Source organism: Cajanus cajan, chromosome 7, assembly GCF_000230855.2.
Source record: "Cajanus cajan strain Asha chromosome 7, NIPB_CcT2T_4, whole genome shotgun sequence".
NCBI classification, from domain to species: domain Eukaryota; kingdom Viridiplantae; phylum Streptophyta; class Magnoliopsida; order Fabales; family Fabaceae; genus Cajanus; species Cajanus cajan.
Window position 1 is genome coordinate 53,543,417 of NC_138523.1, and position 16,112 is coordinate 53,559,528.

The 16,112-nt window shown below is 29.9% G+C and overlaps 2 protein-coding genes across 3 annotated transcripts; both read left to right on the plus strand.

Annotated features, from left to right (window-relative positions):
- The first annotated feature begins 601 nt into the window (after positions 1-601).
- On the plus strand, positions 602-4,955 carry LOC109795360 (RNI-like superfamily protein). 2 transcript variants are annotated; one of them, XM_020354831.3, is made up of 3 exons: positions 602-754; positions 3,260-3,666; positions 4,075-4,955. In XM_020354831.3, the coding sequence occupies exons 2-3, from the start codon at positions 3,308-3,310 to the stop codon at positions 4,631-4,633; spliced, it is 918 nt and encodes a 305-aa protein (XP_020210420.1). In that variant the 5' UTR covers positions 602-754; positions 3,260-3,307; the 3' UTR covers positions 4,634-4,955. The 2 variants fall into 2 exon arrangements, with proteins under 2 accessions (XP_020210420.1, XP_020210419.1); XM_020354830.3 differs by having other exon boundaries at positions 607-813.
- A 3,125-nt stretch (positions 4,956-8,080) lies between these two features.
- On the plus strand, positions 8,081-10,680 carry LOC109793055 (membrane steroid-binding protein 2). The gene is made up of 2 exons (XM_020352528.3): positions 8,081-8,499; positions 9,955-10,680. Exons 1-2 carry the CDS (start codon positions 8,186-8,188, stop codon positions 10,304-10,306), a joined length of 666 nt encoding a protein of 221 aa, XP_020208117.2. The 5' UTR covers positions 8,081-8,185; the 3' UTR covers positions 10,307-10,680.
- Positions 10,681-16,112: the final 5,432 nt, after the last annotated feature.

A 16,112-nucleotide genomic window follows, 5' to 3' on the forward strand; every position in this document is an offset into this window, starting at 1 on the left:
TTAAATATATATAAAAAAACTTTTTATATTTTTTTTAAATAATTACATGTAACCTTCTAATATTTTGTTTGTGTATAAACTCTTGTAAGATTCATGACGTATTTTTTTTATTGATTAACGGTATAAAAAATAATTATTGATAGTAAATCAAATTTAGAGTAATGTTTTTTTAGATACTCAAAAAATTACAAACACACGACTGAAACTCTTTATTTCTCTCTATCTCTCATATAACATTACAAATTATATCAATTATTTATTTTTCATTTATTATTTTTTTAAAGTGTCTAGTGAATAGAGAAGAAACGGTTAAGATTAAAATAGTTAAAAATAAACACTTTGATTCGAATTTTTATTATGATCATTTTAGTAATTTTTTGTATGTTAAAAGAAATCGAATCTTTTAGTATATAGAATGTGAAGTGAAACTCAAATTTTAATAGCAAAATAATATTAAAACCATGTAATTAACTGTATTTAAGTGTTTTTTACTTCTAGAAATGACTGCATATGATGATGACCTAAGCTAAGCCTTTTCCCGTAATTTCTCACCGTCCCTTGGAATCCGCATCTACATCCACCTTTCTCTTTGCAATTACATGTTTCCCTAACAATTTTATTAAAAAAAAAAAGGGGAAAAAAAAGCGTAGCATGAACACCTCACAACCTTTGCACTTGTTCATCCTCAACTCAGCTACTCAACAACGACACCAACATCCTCATCCACACCGCACACTACTTGTGTTCTCTCAAGGTCTGTTTTTTCTCCTCATTCTACACAAAGCAATCACCTTTACACTCGCGTACTTCTGTGTATGCCTTCCTTCCTTTATTTTATTTTATTTATTTATTTTTATTTTAAACAAAGACCAAATTTTGGGGTAACGGGGGATTAGATCTTCATCTTAAATGACCGACCCATGATTTTTAGAGTTTCCAAGGCTTGTTTTCCGTGCCTTTTCATTTCTGGGTTTCTGGATTTTGTTTGATCACAAATTGTGGTGGTGATTGGTCCTGTACTTGTTTCTGTCTCGGATTTGGTACTTTTGCGATCTGGTGTGTGAGGGGGTTACAAGTTTTTATTTTTATTGAGCAATTATTCTGTCATGAAAATTTTCAAGTTGGCCCGAGTGGCTGAGTGAAACAGGACTAATTGGGACTGGGGAGTTTAATTGAATGAGTGTCAAATTTCCTTTGGGAGTTCAGTAATTTTCTTCATTCTGTGCTTAATTGTTCATTTCCCCACTCATTTGACATCCATTCTTCATCTTTAATGATCAAGTTTTATTTTTGCGCGAATGTGGTTTGGACTCGTAATACACTTTGCTCGTCGTTTCCTATGTCTTTTTCTTTTGGTTTGTTTTTCTTTGCTGGCCTCACATCTCTTTTGTTATCCTACTCGTAGTTTGTAGATGAATGATGATATATTTGCTAATCAAAGATCTTTCTGAAATCTGAATTAAAAGGTTTTATTGAGCGTGTTTATGAGAATCATGGAGTGGAGTTAGTGGTGTTTAGTATAGAGGTTATGAGAATTGTGAATTGCTTCTATGTTTGTCATTTAGCATTTTATCTGTCTAATTTGTAAGTTCAGGCGAAAATGATTGAGTTCAGTAACAATGGGGTTGTATCCATGGTGGTTCTGGATGATGAGTGTGAAATTCTCTCTGTCTCTAAAAGCTTTCCGATGGGGTGATGAAGGTTAAAGGTTTTTAGCCCCTGCATGTTAATCGGAACTTATGCTGATGCTTAGTACTGCCAATTAGTTATTGGTTTATGATTAACACTGTATATTAGCACTGGGGTGTTTGGTAAGGGGATTCATTTAGGTTTCACAGGAATCTTAAGTTAGGAGTGATAAATTTGTATGTTTGGTAGGATTTTTTTATAAATATCCTGGAGAAACTAACATTTTGGGGATTTCCTGTAGGAATATTTTACCCATATTCAAGTTAACATTTCAAGTAGGATTACTGAGACACCTGATTTTTGAGAAACATAATTCATGAATTCTTTGAAGTCTACATACTAAATGTGCTATAAGGAAATGTTATCACTCCCATTAATTTGTTGAAGAATAACAAAGAAAGTTGTCTTTCTCAAAACTTGTGATGTGAGATTGAGTTGTACTTGTATACCAAATTAAGAATTTGAGTATATTAAGTTATTTGTGAGCTAAAATCTACATTTTTTGTGAATGAAAGCTAGCATCTCAGGCTCAGTGTTTTTAACTCTTTTAAAAAGAAATCTTTGTTTATTTCTCCATCTATTATCATTGTTTTGAAAAAGAAATCTTTGTTTATTTCTCCATCTATTATCTTTGAATAATGTGGTATTGGCAGAAAGGAGACTTGAAATATCGCTGTAATGAACAGAAGATTAAACATTAAAGACCAAAGACTGAAAGCTTAAAAAGACCAAAAGGCAAAGTATAAAAGTTGTTAATATAAGTTAATTATGTATTTATTTATTTATTCCAAAGGCAGCTTAAAACAACCTTACTAAATAAAGTTGTTAGTTTATATTTGTCGTTTACTTTGTTGGTCCAAAAATGTGGCAATCTGGTGATGATTGTAATCAGGGTTGAGATTAGTGCGCATATAGTGCCGTGGCAAAGCACACATAGCAGTGTGGTTCGGTGTTTGCGGCTGTAATGGCTGTGATAGCGCCATCATTTTGTTTTTCCTGAAAATTCCCTCTAAGGATTACTGTTAGAGCTTTTATGTAACGGTGTTTTTGGAACATTATTCTGCTTTGTTTGCATGTATATACAACAAAAAACTCTTCTAAAGTTTGAAACGCTTATGACAGTTATGCAACCAAACTCCTTTAAACCCTTTCATCTTTCTTGCTACCCACTCTTCCTGTGATGTCCTTCTCTTCTCCAGCAATGTTACACTAGGAAATTTATTTTTGACTTTTGTTGGTATTTACTTTTATCTTTTGTTTAAGACACCTATGCTTGTTTATTGTTAATTATGAATGTCTTGAATTGAGTAATTTTTATCATTTTTAGAATTTATGTGTGTATATAGTTTACATTATATATATTATATACTACACAATATTTTTTTAGAATAGAGGCTATCCCGCTATAATGTTTTTTTGATCAGCTACTAAGCTGTTGAGATTTGAAAGCTTGCTTGTAATTGCTGTTACCCTGTGTTTATTTCAGAACTTTTATTCGTTTCATTGACTGCTGTAGTTTTTCACTCTGATGGTTTAAACTTGCTACTGTTTTTTAATTTGGTTTCTGCAGGTGTTTCTTCAAACTGAAATTGTGTTAGAAATTTGGAAAACCAGCATAATGGAAGACAACGACTCTAACATAAGGAGATGGGAGGATCTGGACATAGATATTTTGGTGAAGATTTTTCAGTTGCTTGACATTTTTCAGTTGACATCTGGCATCTCTCGTGTTTGTAGTGCATGGCGCATGGCTTGCTGTGATCCACTTCTTTGGAGAACACTAGATTTGTCACTGTTAAGATCTAATTTCATCAAGATCCCATTAGAGCCATTTGTTTACGTTGATGGACGATCTGATAGGACATTGACGCGTATATTGAAGATTTCACTGGGTCTCAGCCGGCTGAATATAATGACTTTGATCTTCCATTTCAACTTGTACGTAAGTGATGAGCAGTTGACATACACTGCTGAAAGGTAACTTTTCAACTTTCAAAATCAGGATATCTATGTATTAAACGTATACAGTTAGCATAAACGATATGAAATCAATACACACAGGTTGTACATAACAATGAATATTTTTAGCCTTTGTTTGGAATATGATATCTTGATCCATCATGTTTCCCTTTGGTTTTAACATCTTAATGATCTTGCTTGATATTGGGGGCAATAACTTCCACTAGGACTAGCTTTTGTGAGATTTTTTCCCGTGGATTGCTGTAAAATTTATGAAAATAATGAAGTACTAGCAAATTAGTAGGATAGTTTGGTTGTATTTCAATTTTAGAAGAGAACGGGGCAACCATTGTCAGTTATTAACTCCTTCAAAATGAAGATTGCATATGTGGTTTGTCTGAAGAGCTAATCATCTCGCTTTTGCAGGTGCCCAGGACTCAGACGACTCGTGCTGCCAGCTTGGAACAGAATCAAGAAACCAGGAATGTGCAAGGCCATCCGCGGCTGGAAGGAGTTAGAGTCCATGACAATGCCTAGTATAGCAAATCCACCATATATTTTGGAGGAAATCTCAACGCACTGCCAGAACTTCAGTGAACTCAAGATTATGGGGCCATGTGACATGTTCTTTGCTAAGTCTCTTGCTGTGTTTCTCCCAAAACTAAGAGTCTTGAGCCTTCGATGCTCAATATTATATAAGGATGTTCTCATTTTCATCCTTGACAACTTGCAACACTTAGAAGTGCTCAACATATCACATTGCATTCTGATGGAAGCCCTTCCAGCTCCTCATCATAGAAGAACCATTAAAGAAATTGATGTGTCTATTTGCCAGAAGGCTTCTCGGTTGCGTGAATTTCTCACATGCATGGACGACGCGTGTGTCATGTGCCAAAGAACAAGAAATGATGAAGGATTGGTTAGGTGGTACAAGTACGAGGAAGGGCTTTGGAAAACAGATGAGGTGAGGTCTCTCGCACTTTAAGCAAACAAAAGCGATCTGATACTGATCTAGCTGTTACCGAAACACATGTCACATTTTCTTTTGTCAAGTTACAATGCTACCTTTTTTTGGGTACATAGTTACCATGCTACCTTAAGTCTAGATCCAAATAAACAAAGTTTTAATTCTTATGCATGAATGCTGTTGCACCCTTTAGGAGTCAGCCATATCTTGTAACTGTATATAGGAATAATAAGTTAGTTTCTGTAGTTGGTTTCATTTTGAGAAGTATTATCTATCATGAAAATTTGATAAGACAATAATTTTAGTTCTTTATAGAGTACAAGGAGATTAGTTTTGGCCTGTTCTTTAGTTTCAAATTTACATGGCTACCTTTCTTCTCTTCCTCTGCCATGCTAATGGATAAGTTTTGTCTTTCTCGCATCTTATACTATCAAGTAATATGTTTTAAAAATCGGTTGAACCGACTAATTGGAAAGAAAGATTAGGATCCTCTGTAGTTGGTAAAAACTTCAAGAAGCTTCAGTTTTTAATGCGAGTTAATAGTTTATATATTGACGGTTTAAATGTTTTTTACGTTTTCTAATCAGGCAATTGCAAGTTGTTATGTAGGGTGATTTTGTTGAATTTTTTTACTATAGTAGTTTTATGAGTCATCAAATTTATGATGGATTCTGGTATAAAAATATCTATATCAACAATATATAGAAATCAAACTCTTTTTATACAAGGTTGAAATTTATTAAAATACATTACTTGATAAAAATTTTCATCGCAACAAATCTTTTTTTTTTTTTTTTTTTCGAGATCTCATGCAGTTTTTGCAAAACCAGAGACGATCTTCCTTGGAAAGAAGGGTGATTCAATGTTCATGGGTCAATGAATTTAATTAGTGGTTATACTATATTTTAAAAAATAATTAACCTTACGTGATTATATATTGAGATTTGTCGATGTACACCAAGAAGTTTTCGAAAGGAGAATGTTAAAAGAAAAAAAAATTCTTAAAATATACCTAGAGATGTAAGGTGTTAGCATATATTTTTTTTTAAAAAATAGATAGGTGTATTGTAGCAATCATGATTACTAACATACATCTGCTTTTTCTTTTTCTTTTTTAAGGTATAAAATATGCTATAAGTTTTATTTTCTTTAAATATACTAGGTATAATTTGACAACAAATAATATTATTAGTGCAAAGCATTAATGTTTACTAACAATTCAAATTCTATTAAATAAAGACTATCCAACTACTACCATTTATTTTGTATTAGCATATGGTATGTTTTTGTAGTGTTAGTTTCCTTTATTTCTTTAACTAATATTCATCTTCTTTTTTTTTTATATATCAATATTAAGTGCAATTAGATGTTTACAAAATATCGTTAAAATACTGTTTTATCAATTGAATTAGTTTTTGAGACTTTTCAAAAGTGAAAGTTTCAATTCTATTTATTTTTATTTTATTTTTTCATCAATAAAATAATTTTCTAATAATTAAATTAATCTTCTCGTAACTAATCTATATATGTGTCATATGTCTTCACAGGGACCCATATATAACGCATAAACTGCTGGTTAGCATAAAGTCATTTTGTATTTTCTAATAATTTTTAGCAAGAAATATATTTTTATACGAGCGAGGAACGATTCAACAATAGAGAGATAATTAATATTAGAAGTTAATTACTTAAAATCACCTGATTTTTATGTTTTAATTGATTTAAGTTTTTTACAGTAAGTTTTAATAATTAACAGTTATTTATTTTACTCTCATATATGTATTATGTAAAAGCTTCTAACTATTATAAATATTAATTACAACTATCTGATTAAAATCAATTGTGCATTTTCGTATTTAATTACAAATCACATGTAATTTTTAAAATTTTAGTATGATCTTTATTATACAAGGAAGAAAAATGTGTGTTAGATTTGTCACTATACAAACTTGAGCCATCAATTTTAATTTAAGGGTTGTAATTAAATTTTTTCATTTCTCGTAATAATTAAAAACTTTGACATGGTACATTCTTTCTTTCCCTCTCTGTATGTAGTTATAAATCCTAAAATTTGAGGTTCATCATTCATCCCCCTTAAAAAATATACTATATGATGTAAAAGATTGGCGCGGAAACATGCTGTAAAAACAAAAAAGTATCTTAAAACTTCTAAGCCCAACTCTTTCACTTTCACTTTCAGTCCATAAAAAAGAACATCAGTCTTCAATCTGCTAAAATACAATAAAGATAAATTGAACTGGTTTTAAGCATGTGTTAGAAATCTCAACCCAGCATAACTTGAAGTGTGAGTTATAAAATGATGACCCAAAACACTAATATTGTGTTTAGACCAAAAATTTTACAAATTAAATTTTTTTTTAAATTCTTGATATTTAAATTAATTTGATTTTAATTTCTATCATTCTTAAATAAGTCAATTTAAAATTTTTAAAATTTTAAGTTATTAAGTTGAATATGATAATTTAATTCTACCATGATAAAATTAATTTTAAAAATATATTTATATATTAATATTTTTAAATTAAATTTTATAAAAATAAATATTAGTTAATTTTTAAATATTTAATAATTTAAAAAATTAATATTAGATAATATTTAATAATTTTAAAAATATTTTTAAATATTCAATAATTCAAAACATGAAGAAATAAGAGATAAAATAAAATATATAAGTGAAATAAGAAGAAAAAAAAAATATGAAAAATTTTAAATTCTTACTTGTTTGGGAGAATTTAAAATTCTACTATTTCTCTTTAAGTTTCTTAAAAAAATAAACTTATAAAATTTAAGTTTTAAGAAAATTCTATATAAATTCTCCTAAACTTAATTAATGTTAACCTCAACTCAAAATAATTTCTAAATAACTAAATTAATAAAAATTTCTTGATGCTTAAAATTTTATATTACAATAACTATTCACACAGTCTTTTAATTAATAAAATTAAACAAATAGTCTCTCAGTTTCACAATGTTACAAATATTTTATTCACTTCTTTATTCTAAAACTACTTATATTTTTCAAAAGTTCAAATATCACTTATATTTTAGCATAATATATGTAAAAAATTTATTTTATATAAATAAAAATTATAATAAATAAATACTTCAAATATTATAAATATATTATAACTAGTATTAATAATTAAAAACAATTGTTTATTATAAAATTTAATTATATAAAATAAATAATTATTCTGTAGACGGCACGAAGTAAATAATATTTTATGAAATGGAAAAAAAATGCTTAATTTTTAGAAACGTTTAATGCCTTAGGAAGTTGTAGAGAAAAGTAAAATTATTATTTATAATGAATTAATAGTATAATTAAATTTATAACCTTGCATAAGTGACAGGGTAATAAAAGGGGTCTGAAACGTGTGGTACATGTCTAATTAATAATGAATTAATTTGGTGGAATAAATAACGGGGTTAGGTGCGTAGATGCCACAACTTACAAAATGAAGTGCAAACCCTCCACGTTCTCTCTTCATTCTTTATCTACTCTCACTCTCACTCTCTCTCTCTCTCTCTCTCTCTCTCTCTCTAGCCATGGCTGTGCAAGCGTGGGAGACCTTGAAGGAGGAGATCGTCACCTACACTGGGCTATCTCCAGCCACCTTCTTCACCGTCCTCGCGCTCTTTCTCGCCGTTTACTACGTCGTTTCGGGTCTCTTTGGCTCTTCCGACGACCACCACCGCCGCCACCGCTCCGTCGAGGACGAGGAGGAGATGCCGCCTCTCCGCCCGCCGGTTCAGCTCGGCGAGATCACGGCCGAGGAACTCAAAGCCTACGACGGCTCCGATCTCGAGAAGCCCTTACTCATGGCCATCAAGGGCCAGATCTATGATGTCTCCCAGAGCAGGTTTGCCCTCACACACAAACCACCCCTTTCTTCTTAAATTTTACTTTTTTTGTTTCCTTTTCATGCTCTATGCTTATTTTGGGTTTTGGGTTTATTTTATTAGGTTTTCTTTGCTTAATATTATTAGTATATTTTCCGTCTGTGCTGTTTGGGGGTGCTCTTTTGTGCACGTGATCGATCATGTTGTAATTTTTGAGTTTGAGGTGCTTTTGCTTTTGTAAAGGTCTGATTTTTTTTTTCTCTTTGTACATTAGCTCCTTTATGTGGTTATTTTTTTGTTTGTGCTTTATGAGGTACCTTCTCGGTTGTTTTACGGCTAAGTAGAATTAATTTTGAATAATTGAACCTATTTAGAATGCATGTCCGAAGCGATTCGAGCGTGTGTTGTTCGTTTAAATGTGTGAGAATTGTTGTCATAACCACAGACTGAACAAACAGGGGCGAAGTCCATCGGAAGGTGGCATTTTAAAGGTTGAACACAGGGTTCATAGGAACTTGTGTTGTGTTGAAGTTCTTTTTCAGTTTTCAACGTTCCATTTTCCATCATCGCCATTATATTAACTTTACTGTTTGCTTGTATGAGTGGGTGGAAGGGGGAAACTTCAGTGTTTGCTCCTTATTTCCATGTCTTCATGTAAGTGTACACCTTCATATGAATCGCAGAGTTGAAAACATGTAGTGCTCATAAGATCTTTAATTTGAATGGGTTTAACTTTGATTGAATTGGAACTAGATGCTGATTTGAGGAGTTGAGTAATATGATATCAGTCATGTTCTTCTTTTGTAAATGTAATATTGGATTTGTGTGCGTATTTAGTTTTCCCTTGAAGTAATGTTTCGGGATTATTTCCAAGCAGGTTCTGTTGACTTGGAGCGTCCCATTTATTATCCAAAATCAAGTTGTCCGATAAGCTAGGATTTCCATTAAAAATTATACAATATTTAACAGTAGCATCTAATTTATGTATAGATACAGAGTCCTTGTTCCCATTGTATTGTTTGTAGATGCAGTCAAAATATCCTCACTGCAACCTAACTTATTTGTTCTGAAACTAATAAGTAATGAGCAGGTGTGTGTATGTTTTCCCTCATTGTGTTTCATTTAATTTTGATTACAAGAAGCATCATTTGTTGCTGCTGCAATGTCTGTTTAGTCTGCTCTAGCTACTTTAGCTGAGCTGGACTTTCAAGTCTTAAAACTATAAAATTGGACACGACATTGAGTATGAACCTTGGCCCTCTTTAAAAGAGTGTGTACTCTTAGTTTATAAATGGTGATATCCAAGAAACTGAAGTGACATACGATTTTGCTTGACAAAATGGTTGATTCTCCATTAAGCAAGAATGAATTCTGTTTATATATATATATATATATATTGCTTATTCTTTATGTTTAACTTAATAGGGTGCTAACACCACTCCTTATTTTTATCACCTGGAATTGTGTACTTTCAGGATGTTTTATGGACCTGGTGGACCATATGCCCTATTTGCAGGCAAGGATGCTAGCAGAGCTTTAGCGAAGATGTCTTTTGAAGAGAAAGATCTGACGGGGGATATTTCTGGACTTGGCCCATTTGAGCTTGACGCCTTACAAGACTGGGAATATAAGTTTATGAGCAAGTATGTAAAGGTTGGAACTGTTAAAAGTGAAGTTCCAGTAACTGAACCAGAGTCCACCAGTGAACCATCAGAATCTACTTCCCGTGATATTGATGCTGCTAAGCCTACTGAAGATGCCAAATCAGAACATGTAGCTGTTAAAAGTGATGAAACCCCTTCAAATGTTGAAGCAGATAAAGAGTAATGCCCGAGTTGTCCCACAAGTACCCCTGCAGAAAATGGAGAGAGAAAAAACTTCATAGTAAAGGCTGAGCAAATGTAAGTCAAGTTTTCGAAGATAGAGTAGGCTATCACTTTTGCACCGGGCCTTTACTTTGAATTCTTAATCTCATAAATAATGAATTGTCAGGGTTAAATTTATGCATGGACCAAAAAAATTAGGGCAAATTTAAGTTAGATCTTCTTTTCATTTTCATATTCCATAGTATGTATATCATTTAAAGGCAACAGACCAATACATTTGGGGTCATATGTTTGGCTTTAGTAATGATCTTCTGTTTATTTGAATAATACGTTGTTGTATGGAAACAATAATTGAAGCACAAGCCTTTTGAACAATTGTTGGTGAACTAAGCATTGGTCTAGCTAGTGAGTAGTAACTTAAAATACCTATCCAAGAAATTGAGTGAGAATTCATCCGATGGCATGTATTAAGGAAAACAATTGACAGTGTATGGTGATGTTGCTTTCTGGATGCTCGTTAGAGCTCTCAATTGGATGCATTTGTTACCTTGGAGCCGAAAACATGGAATAAGTAAAATTTATGGCAAATGTCAACAGAAAACACAAACAGGGACTTCGTATCATAGGATAGGTAGATATGCAGGCTAGTATGGTTTGATCTGCATAAAAGTCAAAAAAAGGCAACAAAGAAAATTGTGGTGTAAGTGTCATCAATGAAAATAGTGTTCGGTATGCTGAGTGCCAAACGGAAATGTATGCGCGATACACGAGTGTCAAATAAAAAATACTTGGAAAAAAATAGGGTATGCACATTGATCGTGGAAAATAGTTTTATATTGTAACGCAATAATATTTTTTGTAGATTTTTATAATAACTTAAACGGCATACTGATAATAATGTTTTATTGGTATGCTGTGTAATTTATTTATTTTAATTAATAAAGACTATTTGATAAGATAAAATAAATATTCCAACTCTTGATATGATAGCTTATTTTATTATTTTAATTTAATTCGTTGTCTGTTGTATCAATCCTACAGGATAATTTAATCTTTTTCTTATTTTATTATGTTAATTTAACACATTTCTTATTCTAACATTTCATTTGGTATAGACAAAATAGGTAGAAAATAAGTGAGAGGTGAAAAATAAATAAAATTATGTGTTTGGTTGAAAATAAATGAAGAAGAGAGAAATAAAAAGTGATTCAGCTCACACCTTATTATTTTTGTCGCAAAATTAAGCGCAAACATTGAAGAAGTACACAATTATGTTAAATTTAATCAATTAAACATATATTTCATCGGTTAAAGCTAGTTTATATCTTCAAATCAAATGATGATTTAAATGGTATTTTATGTTATTCTATTAGCATAATCAAATAAATCTTTTATTTGAATAATCATTTTAAAAAATTGATTTAAAAATATTTTTAATTTTTCAATTTTATTTTTATTATTTATTTCTTATTTCTCTTATATATTTTGTTTATTTTTTTTCTTTCTATTTTCATACACTATTTCTTTTTATCTATTTATCCATATTACCAAACATACATAATATTATTTCTTTTTTTCCCTCTTAAATCAAATACCAATTTCATTTCATTTCTTATTTATTTTCATCCGCCTATTTGTCTTTACATTATTTCTCACATATTTCTTTTTTTTTTTTTCTCTAACAAATGGACCAAAGAGAGAATTGTGTTAGAACCAACAAAATATGATATGTTCTCTCTCCCTTTCTATATATCCACTATATATCTAATATGTTAAATAATATAATAAATTACATATATAATGTATTGAACCTATAATATATAAATTTTGTATTGAACATATAATATATATTTATAATACTTAAAAATATTAATTAAAATATTAAAATTAAATAATAATTATTTTTAAAAAAATTTCAAAAACTATTTGAATAATAAATATAACAACTCACCATGTCATTACACTTAACGACACATGCTAATAGCAGAAGAATATAAAATTACAATCGATTGAGATTAACATACTAGTAATACCTGAATATATAAATAGTATATATATATATATAATTAAAAAGTTAATCAACTATTGAAGCCTTACAATATGAAAGAAATTATAGTTGTCAATCAAGCAATACTACTAACAACCATCCACACTAAAGTTACTAAAAAGGTTCGTATTACCATCGTCCAACATGGCTTCAAAACAAGTTTCAATAGTAACTTATTCCTACTTTATTCTTATATGATCATCGCAATCCAATCACATGGAAACATGCAAAAGTAATGCATAAAACTCATAAGAAATTACTTAACTCTAAAGTTTTTCAATAATTGTTCAACAAATCAACACAACTAGCAAAATGTACATTGTTACAACAAATAGACAACACACACATCCTCCCCCTCTCCCTCTCTCAAGATAAGTATCTACATAAATAAACAATTATTTTGTATAATTTAGTTAAAATTATAATTTTATAATTTTAATAATTTGTAAAAATTTGAAAATTAAATTAATTTTCTTAGAGAATTATATATAATTATAACAATTTTGTCATTCGAATATAATTTATAATATACATATTCATATATTATCATTATATAGATATTTGGTTGGTGGTAAGTAAAATTAAGTTTTGTATCTAAAATTGGGTTGAAGTAGAAGTAATAAAAAATAGTTTTTTGAGTTTAAATAGAAAAATCTATACCAAAGTTGTTATAGGTAAAGTATGGAACACTTGAACTTTAGAAAAAAAAATATTAATAATATTCTATTTTATAGTAGAAAAAAATATTTTTAATTAATTCTTTAACCGGTGACTTAATGGTGTGTTTGGATGATGAATTTTATAAATTCAAGAAATTTTAAATTCTTGGTATTTGAATTACTTTGATTTCAATTTCTATCATTCTTAAAATATTTTGTTTGGATGAATCAATTCAAATTTCTTAAATTTTAAATTGTTAGGTTGAATATGATAATTTAATTCCATCATAGTAAAATTGATTTTAAAAATATATTTATATGTTAAGATTTTTAAATTAAATTTTATAAAAATAAATATTAATCCATTTTTAAATATTTAATAATTTTAAAAATTAATATAAGATAATATTTAATAATTTTAAAAATATTTTTGAATATCCAATAATTAAAAGAATGAAGAGATAAGATAAAATATATAGGTGAAATAAGAAAAACAAATATGAGGAATTTCAAATTCTCTCATTTTTTAGAGAATTTGAAATTCTATTATTTTAAGGAATTTCACAAATGCTTGGATTTCAAATTCTTTGTAAATTTCTCATCCAAACAAAACATTTCACCTCAAGAAATTTAAAATTTTTCAAATAAATGAATTACCCTATATAAATTCTTCATCCAAACACATCATAAAGACGTAATAACTACTAAAGTTGTGAAAAGTGCCATGAAAATTTGTGGTCCTTGCACGTTTATTAACCTCTTCTATAGCCAATTATGGATCTCAAATTGTACATAGCTTTCTGCTCTTATCCAACATAATCTGTTTTATTGTATTCATCAAGGAGACATAGTTCTGAATCCCTTATTTCACATGCAATCCTAGCTAGTGCAATAAAAAACTTTCAATTCTACCTATGCATGTGGACCCATTACCTCTTTCAATTTTTTGAACCAATATTATGTATTCTCCATGTTAAATAGCTTTTATCTACACGTACTGTAGATTTTCCCTCTACTTCAATCAAGCTATATATCCTTACTTCCAAAATACTTTCAGCTTTTCAACCAGAAACAAAAACACTTCCAGCGCCACATTTTATATGCTTCTCCTTTACTTCAAAGTAGATACCCTTCTCAAGTGAATAACCTTTTAAAGTGTTTGATTCGATCAAGCTATCGACCGTAGATTAGTTTTGTTAGTCAATGGCAATAGAATATCATGCAATAATTAACAAACTTTGTCAAGAATTTTGGTTGTTTTTTCCTTAATTAACAACAATAATGTCAATTTCTTGTTTGTTTAACAAAGCAGCCTGCATGCCAGCTAACTCCCCTTAGTCGTATTATATTTATTAAAATACAAAATATTATTATTAAAACGTATACTTGTGAATAATTATTCTACCTTTTTCTTTTCGTATTGAAATTTGTATACCAGACATTACCAAGAGAAAAACTGAAATACGACAAGGAAACATAAACTTCGATGAATCTAGCTGAAGTTTGAAAACAAGTTTATGAAATCAATGACGTCCATTATCAAAGAAATTTTCATACAGAAGAATTGACAACTTGGCACGATCATCAATGGATTACTTGGGGCAGCCACTCATCGCTTTCTGAAAAGTCAAGTTTTGACATTTGGCATGTGTGAGTCACAGAATGTGCTCGTCACATATTCTCTCTCAAGTAAATTTATATTTTAAATCTGCTTAATTTGTCAATCTATAGCCTCTAATTTTCACATTGTCTACGGTTAAGTATAGACCCTGCCATAGACTTGTACTCAACCAACATATTCATAAACACAATTTCTTACTTTCAATTTCTATCCTCTATCGCAATTATGGGAGTTCCAAAATTCTCAACCCTTTTTCTGCTTCTCATCATTTTGCTGTCTTTAATGCAAGATTCAACCTCTCGTTATGTAGAATTGAAAAGGAGATCAGAAAGAAAGGTATCTCCCATGTTTATTCAGAGTTATTCTGCCATTGTCTCCTCTTTGAACTCAAGAAAGAGTAAGTTCAAGCAAATTCATGCAGTTTCTCACCGGCTAGTTCCTAGTGGACCAAACCCTCTTCATAATTGATCAGATATATACATGGTTCGTTCTAGATGGATAGCATGCATATAAATAAATTAAGAGTTAGCAGTCATGAAGTTATATTTATTTGTCAGCTTTAGTGCATATATGTATATATATAGAGACCTGAAGAGTTTGATTGCTGCTTAGGCTTTTTTCTTGAGTAAGTGCATGTGCAAGTTCTCCAGTGATTACAGATAAAAAAACAACTACGAAATTTATGTTTTGGTCTGGTCTCTGGTAGATATATATGTATCATGTAATCATATGTTACTCTTTTTTTTTTAATCTTAGTACAACAAGTTCAATGATCTATGTGGTTTTATATGTTCTAAACTTCAATGGATGCTTCATTTTCAATTCAATATCATCCTAAATTCAGTTCCCAACATATCATCGATTTCTGATCATTTGCTTCTCATCACGTAGAAATTCGCAGACTTTTCACATTGCAAATGTTAATTTTCATTTGTGGGTTTGGTTTCGTAATTCAAAGAAAAAGAGACTTTGCGATCAAAGTTATTTTGGTGGAGAAGAAAACGCGAACTGTATAGTTTTCTTCATCGTTTAGAATCATAAGGAAGGGTATTAGCTTTCGGAATTATTATCTAGCGTGTATAATGTTTCCTTTGAATGTGTTTCTCTTCGTTGACCAAGTTTTCTCCATGCCAAACATTTCCTCTGTTTAATAATTGAGTTTTATACTTTTAAGTTCTGCTAATGCTACAGTAATGTTTTTATGCTGTTCTTGTTATTTTGTATCTTATGTACATTATTTTGTAATATTTCATCTTTGTTATTTTGTACGAGTATATTTACTTATTTTGATTTGTTTCATATTTTTATTTATCAGGTCATTCAACTATATTAAGATTCTGTAAAACAAATAAAAAATAAGCGCTACAATTAAGTAAATTGATTGATATTTTATTTAACAAATTATTTCACTAACTAAAGTTATTAAATCTTTTAATGAAAAATTACATACAAATAATTAAAAAAAAAATAAGTATACGAA